This window comes from Macrobrachium rosenbergii, chromosome 5 (genome assembly GCF_040412425.1).
Source record: "Macrobrachium rosenbergii isolate ZJJX-2024 chromosome 5, ASM4041242v1, whole genome shotgun sequence".
Taxonomy (NCBI): Eukaryota; Metazoa; Arthropoda; class Malacostraca; order Decapoda; family Palaemonidae; genus Macrobrachium; species Macrobrachium rosenbergii.
The window spans coordinates 54,041,494-54,053,993 of NC_089745.1; the positions used below are offsets into that span (position 1 = coordinate 54,041,494).

Consider the following 12,500-nt stretch of genomic DNA (forward strand, 5'->3'; position numbering starts at 1 on the left):
TGCTGTATGTGTATGTATGTATTATTTATTGTTACACACATACACACCGTGTTTCCATTTGCGAAACATTTATTTTTCTTAATGTTCATCGTTCGTTTTATCTTTCTGAAGTGGAAGAATTGCATCAGCTGTGCAGCGTAAATTTTTATTATAATTAATATTATAATTTCATCATTCATCCGCGTGCATTTTCAGTATCTGATAATGACAACTTAGCATTATCTTCATCGTCCACTGATAAGAGATAAGAAAAGATTCCGATCCTTTTGTACATATTCATGTCGATTCCGGTTCTGTACTTATTCAAAGGTCTTGGTGTGAAGTAGAGTTGATAGATTGGAAAGATTAATTTAAGAGGCTCCTTGAATGTTGGTAACAGTTATTAAATCAAGTTTTTATCTTATTTTTTTCTCAGTTGTAGTCTATTTACGCTATCACTTCAACTCTTATTCTTGTTGAACGGTTCTCATGGCGTGAAATCGTGATCGTAGATAAGCAAGTAACGTTAAGCCTGGTATCGTTTGAAAATTTTTATTTAAATATAAAATAAAAACGAACTGAATTACAAGTTGAAAAACGTAAATGTTGATGCTCAAAGTCTGAAGGTATTGTTTAAAAACCTTTATGTACGTACATTTTATTTTTAAATGTATCTACATTACAATTATTGTTTGTGATCACAGACTTCAAAATGAAAACCATTTGATTGTCTCTCCCTTCCAGGTACAAAGATCAGTTCGTAATGGGCGGTCGGAAGAAGCATGATCCCTCGAGTCGGAGTGGTGCTTCTAGCGGCGATTCTGGTGGGAGTCCTGGAGGAGGGGGTTCTCGTGCTAAGGGCAGAGTCCTAACGCAGGAAGGGGAAAACGCCCCGGGCAAAGTCCGTCGACGCAAGGGCAAGATGGTGCCTTACATATCCTCGGATGAGGATGATGCCATCGAGTTGACTAACCTCGTGGAAGGAGAGGCCAAGGAGGCTGATGACAAGAAGAAACACAGGAAGGTGAGTATATTACGAAGAGAGAGAGAGAGAGAGAGAGAGAGAGAGAGAGAGAGAGAGAGAGAGAGAGAGAAGAAAAGGTAAGTAACTTTCAAATGAAACCGGAGGAAACGGAATGAAAGTGTGAATGAGAAAATGCGGGTAAATGTTGATCTGATTGGGTTCACATCCACAATGTCTCAAGCTGGGAAAAGCTTGAAAATACATTATTTGATTTAAAACATTTAAGTTGCCAAGAAATATGGTTGATGGGTTTTGAAATAGATACAAAGTTCGTTGTCTTCCTTTTTATATATATAATATACTTTTGACGACAGCTCGTTTAAATTAAGAAATTTTTTAACATTGGTGTGGAGACACCTTAGATTTTGTACGTTTTTAAAGAGGAAAATCATGGTACGGCATTGTCTTTTGTTAATGATTTATTTTTATTTTATTTCATGCATATTTTTTCATATATATATTTAACTATTAATCGTCTGTCTCATCTAATTTCATTCTGGTTTATTTTATACAAAAATTTTGGGGGCTGAATACCTCGACAATAATCTTTTCCTATTGTATCCTATGATCCTCAGAGTAATTCAGCTTTAGTTTTGATATGATCATCGTAATTGGTGAGAGGTGAAGTTTACATATATTTAGATTACTACCACCTCTCTCTCTCTCTCTCTCTCTCTCTCTCTCTCTCTCTCTCTCTCTCTCTCTCTCTCTCTCTCTCTCTCTCTCTCTCGTCCAAAGGAGCACCATTGTGTCACATTGAGAACCCGTGCATTCATTCACTCCGAAGTGATGTCTCTCCGTAAATATTTATTACTGAGCGTGTCGTTGTGTTGTGTCTTGTTGTCCGAGAAACACATCAATATTATGTGTTGTTCAGAAAGGAATTATTTAGGCAACAGAGAAGCATGAATGAGACTCGAGGGATGGACAGTCAATGAATACTATATAATTATTATTATTATTATTATTATTATTATTATTATTATTATTATTATTATTATTATTGAGAATTAAAGCCACAGTAGTATTGAAAATATTTATGTACAAAGTTAAAAACGACATATTTTTAACACTACTGTGGCTTTTAAATCTTAATATTATAGCCTCGTTACCGGGTCGTCTTGTTTCGTTATTATTATTATTATTATTATTATTATTATTATTATTATTATTATTATTATTATTATTATTAAAATACTTACAGTAGCATGAGTTTTGAAATGGAGAGACAAATCTACAGTTATGTATGGGTACAAATATATTTAAAAACAAACGTAAACAGAGAGCTTTCGGGACTCTGTTCGATTCCTCTTTTCCATCGAAAATATTCCTGAAAGCTCTCTGGATACATTTATTTTTAAATATATTTGTACCCAAACACAACTGTGGATTTGTTTCCCCATTATTATTATTATTATTATTATTATTATTATTATTATTATTATTATTATTATTATTATTATTATTATTATTATTATTTCAAGATGTTCGTGTCGGTACCCTCTGTTCGATTCCTCTTTTCAAGTGAAAATATTCCCGAGAGTTCTCTGTATATATTTATTTTTAAATATGTTTGTACCCGTGCATAACTGTGGATTTGTCTTTCCGTTATTGTTATTATTATTATTATTATTATTATTATTATTATTATTATTATTATTATTATTATTATTATTATTATTATTATTATTATTATTGTGATGATGTTGATGATGTCAAGATAATCGTGTCGGTACCCTCTGTTCGGTTCCCCTTTTCAATTGAAAATATTCCCGAAAGTTCTCTGGATACATTTATTTTTAAATGTATTTTTACCTATACATAACTGTGAATCTATTTCTCCATTATTATTATTATTATTATTATTATTATTATTATTATTATTATTATTATTATTATTATTATTATTATTATTATGTCAAGATGAACATTTCGATACCCTTGATCGCTGCTTCTTTCAGTCATGCGCAGGACCAACCGTCAAAGATTAATGAAACTGTCGTAACAGCCACATTGAGAACTCCATTTTCATCTCTTGTCGTCACGGTGCTCAGAGATCACATTCCCCAAAAGGGTGTTGGTCCCCTTTGGGGAATGTAGGTCTTTGAATAGATCCCCCGCCGTTGTCATTCAGATGTTACATCCTCTCTGCTTGTGCATGATTGATGGCAGACGCCCATGCATGGACGGATTTGCTTTGTGTCATAGGCTGTTATTGTCCGCCCGCTGCGTGGAGTGTTCCTTTGTGGTTGGCGATACGTATATAAGATATAATATATAATATGTAATATATAATATATATATATATATATATATAAATATATATATATATATATATATATATATATATATATATATATAATGTATGTATGTATGTATGCATATGTGTATATATGTTTATATATTTTGTATATATATATATGTTTATACATATATGTATTTATATGTATGCACACATATTTATTATATATGCGTACATTCATACATGTATATATCTAAATATATGTGTGCACATACACACATATATATATATAATGTATGTATGTATGTATGTATGTATGTATGTATGTATGTATGTATGTATGTATGTATGTATGTATGTATATATATATATATATATATATATATATATATATATATATATATATATCCATGAAGCTACAAATGTCGCTTAATATCAAATCCACGCTACCTCGGGAATATCCCCGATGGGGAATTATCACCGAAGGGGAATTTATAAGTGATAAATGGACGGGCACTGCTTCCCGAGGTAGCGTGGATTTGATATTGCGACATTTGTAGTATATAAATGATTGATAAAAAAATATAAATTACGGTGTGATAAAAAAAATGTATATATATATATATATATATATATATATATATATATATATATATATATATATATATATATATATATATATATATATATATTGGATCGTAAGAACCATGAATCAACTTGGTAGGTTAGAAGTTGTTGAAACAGGTAGAAAGTGAATGCAAGAGATATGGACTGAACGTCTCAGCTGTTTTAAATTACGACGCAAAAGAATGGGAAAAGAGAGATAGGATCAGAGTAACATGCATATTTAACCATGAAGAATTCGTGGAATTGGTAGAGAAAGAATAGGAATGATTTTAAAACCAAATGCTGAAAAGGCAATGACTTCGCTGGAGAGGAATGAGCAATATGAATCGAAACAATGCATTATGAGTGTTTTAGTGCTCTATGCTCTCACGGATGATTTCGAAGTAAAAGATGAATTTCATATAGAACTTCAAAATGTTACAGATGAAGTACAGGAAAGAGATACAAAATTGTTTGTACTATGAATGCGAAAGTGAGGGAGACTGCAAACGAAAATAGGGTGAAATTTATTATCCTTTGTGCTCTAAATAATTTGCTGATCGGAGGTACTTTTTTCCAACAAAACGACATCTTTAATTATACGTGGACTTCTCCAGATTGCCGTCGTAGCAACCAAGTAGCTCACATAGTTGTCATAACCGAAAGAGAAGAAGAACGCCCAGGAATGTTAGGAGATGCGGAGGAGCAGAAGTTGGCAGCGAGCACCAACTTATGATTTCCGCACTGAAATTGAAGGACATAGAGTTTCTAGGTACAAGGCAGTAAAACTTCTTGAAGATGAACATCGAAAGGCTTTTAGAATGTCGGGACAGATTTGCATTTATAGGAGCTATATCTGAGGGGGAGCAATCAACCAGTAATGACAGGCTTGACATCAAGAATGTCTATCATCCTGCTGGAAAAGAAGTATATACCTGGATTTTTGGGGGGAGTAAGAAGACGAAAATCGCGGATATTGGATGAGACTTGATATATACAATAAAGAATTATCAGAAGAAAAATGGACTGTAGACAGATTTCAGGGGAGATGAAAGGCACAAAGTAGAGCGCGCTAAGAACTCTAAGTCTAGACAGTGAGCTTAAAAAAGAGATGAGAGAGAATACTTGGGCAACTGGCTGAACACGTACCTACATACATCATCATTATATACATACATAGACAGTATATATATATATATATATATATATATATATATATATATATATATATATATATATATATATATATATATATATTATATATATTATATACATATATAATTATATATACAATATACATATATATATATATATATATATATATATATATATATATATATATATATATATATATAATTGCTACTGCTTTATCAGTATCTCTGCTCATGTTGTGCGCCATCTAATCTTTTAAGAATCGCTTTCATAGCGCTTTTTATAGGGGCATGATATAATAAAAAGTATGTATATTTAGGATTCGAGTCCGACTCGTACATTCCTTGAGGTCCGGGGTTGAGATATGATTCTTAATTCGAACGTTAACAGAAGATAAACGATATGTATTTTAATACTTTTTCGTAAGTATAGGATGAGAATTGTCCTTAGAGTGGGGTTATTCTCAAAAAGAACAAGAGAGGACTAATAAGGGTAGGAGCAGAGTCTTGTGAGAGCTTAGGATGTTGGAAATTTGCTGTGCAACTCGATATAGGATGTTACAGAATGTTGAGAGCAGCTATGAGGTTGGTGGTGTGATCACGTCCCAACAAGGGCTGATTTACTGCGTTCATTGGCGTATTGCAGTTGAATCAGGTTTTCATTTGGAAGTATAATTTCCTCGATGCATTCGAAGCCTCATTTTGCCCTTTCTTCCATAACTTTTTTTTTGTCGTACTCTGTCCCGGTACTCTGCCCCATACGCCACGTGAGACCGATTGTTTTTCCCTCATTCCTTGTGCCAATTAGTCGAATGGGAATTTTTTTGGGCCCACTTTTATTTGTTTAACATATTCAGGCAAATGTTTGTAGATAATTTAGCAATGGATTTGCAATCATGGATGTACACAATGTTGATAGCGGCTTGAAAGGCAACTTTTTACTACCCGACATGCCAGTGTAGTTAGGTTTCTAAATATGGACAAATTCCTCTTTTATTGATACTAGAATATTTGAAGGTTGAAATTGCAAGTTGAATAGTTGTGTGCATTTACGAGTAAGAGGACGAAAGAGAAGAGCGAAAGTCAGAGGGGGTGAAGACTTTCCCTTGCCTATTGGGGAAGAGAGCTGTATATTACATGAGAACACTCACTGGATAACTGTGCGCTTGAATACAACAGTGAATCTGTGGATGGAAAGTCTCACGCATAAAGCATGAAGGAGTAAATGCAAGTGCTGAAAAGAGCGAGCGGGGTGCGTTGTCTGCGTAAGTGTGTCATCCAGTTCTATCCGGATGCTTTGCCCGCCATATAAACCATTTAAAAATAGAATGGCTCTACAAGTCATGTCCTCAGAATTATCAGGTTATCAAGGTGTGTGTGTGCGTTTTTTTTTTTTTTTTTTTTTTTTTTTTTTTTTTTTTTGCCTCGGTGACATTACTGAAGAGTATAATATTGTTAGATAGATAGAGTTGAAAAGAGCCAAGTTAGTCTTCTATATTTACGCTTATTCCGTCACTGTATTGCGGGTTGTCGTTGACATTACAGTTGGTGTAAGTTTGAATTATTTACCATGTATAGAATATGTATAGATCTCACCTTGTTCGCCTGTAAATATAGTGTGCAATTCATTACTTGGGGTGCAACTAGCTGTTCATGCGACTTCTTGATGTGTGTACGAATTGTCGAATGGTGTGAGGTTTTCCGAACGAGGGATTCGTCTTTGATGATGATCCACAATTCAGAGAATTGTAACAGTGACTTAACATGTTTTTCCTATAAGGGAGTAGGCTTATTTAGAGAAAGATGATGCTTAGTAGCGTATGTACTCTTGTGATACGAGGAAGACCGAAAGTGAATGCAAAAAAATTGGCAAGAAAGGATGGAAATCTTACCGACATAGCTCTCAGAGCAGAGCAGTAGTGGTAAAAGTCATTGAAGCCTTCCAAAAGTAACTTCCGACTTAGGAATGATCGGGTACTTTATTGGCTGCTCTTTGCTCTTTTGTGACCTTTTTTTTTTCGATAGGAAGCCCTTTAAAAAGCTCTTTTTAATTCATATTTTTGCAAGAATCTTAGCTCCATTTCAGTCATTTACATCTCGAATATTTTTATTGTGAATTAATTGGCCACTCGTCGTATCTACGTTATCAGTATACAGAACATGTGTACATATATATAACAGAATGATTGGGATTTCACATACTTTCTTTGCTTCCTTGTTTCAAAAAAGGGCAATTAAAGCACTGTATTTCGTCAAACATAATGCCTGAGGCGTAATGTGTTAATACTGCTATACGACGTGATCTGCTTATTACCATTAATCATCGGCAAGAACACTTGATAGCCACCAATGAACATCAATTGAGAATTTGATTGGTTCAAATATGAAATGGTTCATCTGTTTAGATATACTCGTATACAGACCGCCTAATAATGCACTTAGACATTTTGTAGTGCACTTAATATACGTATGCATGTGTATTGTACTGTATTTGTTTGTGCTTTTATATATATATATATATTATATATATATATATATATATATATATATATATATATATATATATATATATATATATAATGTATATATGCTGTACGTTGCAAACATGGACATTGAAAAAATGAAAAAGCTAAAGATAATATTGCTCTGTAGGCTATATGGAAAGCAGTGAGGCCTTGTAGTCTAGAAAATAACTTGCTGAGAGTGATTACAGGCTTTTGTGATGGAAGTAAAGCATGTGCTAGAATGCATAGATGGGAAGGAGACTGATGGGATTGAGACAAAGCTAGAGTTATGTTTTTTTGGCTACTAAATATCATCGTAGAGAAAGTGAAGGAAGACATCAGAGGACGAAAACAAAGTTGGTGTAAAGTTGTGGGATAAGAAATTGAGTCGTGAATGAAGTGCATATTGACATGTTTGCAGATAATACAGAATCGATTGGGGATAGTGAAGAGAAACTGCAGAAGCTTGTGAAAGAAATTGCAAATTTAAAAAGGAGGAGAATGTTGCGAGTGAATGTGGGCGAGAGTAAGGTTATGATGCTAAAAGGGAACCAGGAGGATACAGAAAAGAATGGTAGCCTGTATGGACGGTAAAGAAATCGAAGAATTGATTCGTATAGGTGTTTGAGAGTAGTCTAAGTAAGGAAGGTATTAGGGAGTGTGCCAAACACTGGGACGAGACTTCCTGGGATTGTTGAAACAGCTCGTCTTCACAGAAGCCGTGGAGATGAATTGGTTGTATGCTATACCTGGCACCAGGAAAACTGAAAGCAAGAGAAATGTGGAGATGCATAGAAGAGCTTAAAAAAGTTTTAGGGTCAGGGATGGATGAGAGTATTTTCAAACGATATGGTCATTTGAAATGAATGGAAGATGAGAGTTAAGAACTATGCATAAATGAATGATGTGCCTTTTTTCGTTTGTTACAAGGAGAGAAGAAAGGAAGACCAAGAAAGTGCTGGATAGATGGTGTGAAACAGGAAGCACGAAAGTTTGCAAGGAGGCGAAAGGCGCATTAGGTGGAGAGGTTCGATGTGCTGTTTACGAGAATTTGTGTAGGTGTGTACGGGATAGGAAGTTGAGGAATTCTACTGTAAATGGTTTTACCCACAGTTTACTGGTGAGAGTAAGATTGTGTTGACTACTTGCTTTGTTGTTTTTCCTATAGAGCCACCTTCTCATCGAGGAAACGGTATATATATATATATATATATATATATATATATATATATATATATATATATAGATAGATAGATAGATAGATAGATAGATAGATAGATAGATAGATATGCACACTTACAGATCACTATTTTGCCCAGCCAGTGTGAATGATTTCTTCGTGGTAATTACTTTATAATAATAACTGATACCAACGTAATTCACGCATCTCCTGATTCATTGCCTGATAATGATTGCAATTTGGTGACTAATGCTTATGCTCATCATGATGTATTAAGACGCTGATGTCGAGTTTTCAAGTGGAAAATCTACCTGTTTTCGTTGTAGTCACAAGCACCTATATCCCAAGATATATTGCGCGAGCTTGGCAGGGAGACAATTCACATGGATTCCTTTATGGTCGAAGATTCTTGGTAAAGGCTAGGAAAAGAGTGCAGTTTGCTGGGTAACGTATACTCGGCCGGGAGCCCTTCCTTTCTCTCGTTTTTATGTGATTTTTAATGCTCTCTCTCTCTCTCTCTCTCTCTCTCTCTCTCTCTCTCTCTCTCTCTCTCTCTCTCTCTCTCTCTCTCTTGACACAGAAACGGAGATATTCTTGTTGCTATGGGGTTTTTATTTTAGTGCATATCAGCTTTTTTTGAGGAAGTCTCTATGTAAATAACTTACTATCTGATGCATACAAAATGGTAACAGATCCTTCTCTTAATTACTGTAGTATTATTGTGTTGTTCTATGTATTTATATTAAAATGTATTTTAAATTCTTTCTTATAGAAACAGCAGTCGATTCATTATCATTACTGATAAAAGTGAATTCTTTCTTATAGAAATAGCAGTCGATTCATTCTCAGTACTGATAAAAGTGAATCATATAGTTTAAAGGAGTATATAATATTTCTTGGAAAGCCTCCATTGCTATATGAACGCATCACGTGATTGAAATCGTGTTTGATACCTTGGCATATGGCTTCATGTGAAGTGGCTGGTTGGCGACGTGCCCCCCGCTAATTCTGGCTTGTGCTCAGCGCCCCATGCCTCTTTCGACCAATGACGTTATGTATATATCTTGTGTATATATATATATACATATATATAATATATATATATGTATATATATATATATATATATATATATATATATATATATATATATATATATATATATATATATATATATATATATATATATATATATATATATATATATATATATATATAGTTACACCACAGAAAACGTAGATAGCTAAGTGTATTATGTTAGTTTGTAGGAAAGGTAACACTACAAATTCCTCTAGAGAACAAGTGCGTAAGACAGTTTTTGTATTCATTTGAGTAGCATATACGGAAAACCATCAGCCCGGACTAATGATTAGCCTAGGTTTTTTATTGAATCCTGAAGACGTTCCCTCCGTAATGAACAGGGCAAGTTCAACACGAGAAGACGAAATTGCACTCAGTTGAACTTAAAAAGGTATTTTCCAAACTGCACATTTCAACGTTTTCGTTACCTAAATTGCCTTTGCCCAGATGCGTGAGCGGTGCATCATGGTGCATATTCCAGATTTTTTCAGTGTTACTGAGTGCAGCAGTTTTAACCCAGCCCCCACATTTCATTGCTTTCATATCCATCAAGTATCTTGCTTTAATTAAGACACTTGCTTCTTGATAGTCTGTTTGTTTGTCCACAAGATATTGCTAGTTACTTGTGGTGTCCTTTTAGATCTTATAAGTAATGTCCAAAACAGCCAAAACAGTGGTTATGAAGTCCAGACCTGTTCAGAATGATTTCAGTGCTGTTTTTGTATTTGGCTGATCACAGGAAACGAAGTTGTTGTAGTTGTTATTTCAGTAAGCTCAAACATTTCTCGTGTCGTATGAGCCAGACCTATCATGCCTGGTGCTCCACAGGGTAGTGTTGTGGAACCGTTGCTGTTATGAATCTCGATTAGTGACATATGATGACGTCATGGATGTTGGTGTAGGAAATATTTCGCTTCGTATGCAGATGAGGCTGCTCTTGCTGTAGGTGGTTGTTACCCCAATTGCATAAGGAATTTGCTGCTAGCTTACGTAAAAGCCTGTCAAAAATAGGATGTATTGATAGCGTGCCACCTCGTTTGTTCCCACTCCATGATTTGGCTGGGTAACTGGGGTTACCGTTCTGAATATTTGACACGTTTCAGGTTTTTTTTTTTTTATTCTGGATGTCATCAGCCATCTGGATGGGAGTTTCTTTTCTCTCAGACAAGATTGCTTGTAATGCTGGTTTCCTTTTCCAAACAATAATGATTATGATTTATTATTTTAGATCACACCGGGAAGATATCCTGTTTGACCATCTTTCCTAAATTTTATTTCTGCACTGTAGGCATTACTTACCCCTTTGGGGGGGTAGCGCCGCCAGTACACCTCATGTGGTGCACTGTAGGCATTACTTACCCCTTTGGGGGGGTAGCGCCGCCAGTACACCTCATGTGGTGCACTGTAGGCATTACTTATCCCTTGGGGGGATAGCGCCGTCAGTACACCTAATGCGGTGCACTGTAGGCATTACTTATCCCTTGGGGGGACAGCGCCGTCAGTACACCTCATGCGGTTCACTGTAGGCATTACTTATCCCTTAGGGGGTGGCGCCGTCAGTACACCTCATGTGGTGCACTGTAGGCATTATTCACCCCTTGGGGGGATAGCGCCGTCAGTACACCTCATGCGGTGCACTGTAGGCATTACTTAAGGTTCTTTGCAGTGTCCCTTCGGCCCCTAGCTGCAACCCCTTTCATTCCATTTTACTGTACCTCCGTTCATATTCACTTTCTTCCATCTTCCCTTCCACCCTCTCCTAACAATTGATTCATAGTGCAACTGTGAGGATTTCCTCCTGTTACGCCTTTCAGACCTTCTTACTGTCAATTTCCGTTTCAGCGGTCTTTGCAGCGTCCCTTCGACCCCTAGCTGCAACCTCTTTCAGTCCTTTTACTGTACCTCCGTTCATATTCTCTTTCTTCCATCTTACTCATCTTACTCTCCACCCTCTCTTATCAGTTGTTTCATAGTGCAGCTACGAGGTTTTCCTCCTGTTACACCTTTCAGACCTTCTTATTGTCAATTTCCCTATCAGCGTTGAGTGACCTCAGAGGTCCCAGCGCTCGGCCTTTGGCCAAAATTTTATATTCCATTTCCTTCCATTCCTAAGTTTTATTTCAATACGGAACTTCCATCAGCGCCATTAGTGCCCGCACCTCAAGAAATAGTGCGTGTTACTTGCTTCACAGAGCATTGGAATCTGACCCTGTCAGTATTGATGGCTGGTGCCGATATATTACGTTATATGTCTAAATTTTCTTCGTACCTTTCTTTCATTGTTACTTATTTGTTATTTTCTTTTTTTTTTTTTTTACTCATTATGTAGCAGGTAAATTATTAGTCACTATATGTATATATATTATACATGTATGTATATTATATATTATAAGGATGATGGTAATAATTTTGAGTGTAATTTACATAAAGCTGTGTCTCCTCATCTATAAACTGGTTGTGGTTAACGCGGTCAAGAAGCTGGAGGACGGTCGTTTGCTTGTTGACAGTTTTTCCTTGGCTCTGGGTGTTTTGCTTGTGTGCTTTTATGTCCCTTTTTCGAACAGTAGGAAACCCTTCGTGTTCGTTTGATGTTTACAGACTCGGCTGATTGCGCTTACCCTTTTTCCTCCGATACGTCCGTGCTTTCAGTCGGCAGATCTGGCGTAAACTAGTGCCTGCGTGTTCTGAATTCGCTCCTTATTGTTCATCTTACAGGTGCCATTTGCCGATTTTTTA

The 12,500-nt window shown here is 35.6% G+C and overlaps 1 protein-coding gene across 10 annotated transcripts in view; it reads left to right on the plus strand.

Moving 5' to 3' along the window:
• Positions 1-12,500, plus strand: part of LOC136838804 (solute carrier family 41 member 1-like) — a 177,244-nt gene that overhangs the window by 72,917 nt on the left and 91,827 nt on the right. For all 10 annotated transcript variants that reach the window (XM_067104388.1, XM_067104386.1, XM_067104390.1 and 7 more), the window contains exon 2: positions 724-1,003. In XM_067104388.1, the coding sequence (XP_066960489.1) occupies positions 743-1,003 (261 nt within the window). In that variant the 5' untranslated portion in view covers positions 724-742. The remainder of the gene's footprint in view (positions 1-723; positions 1,004-12,500) is intronic.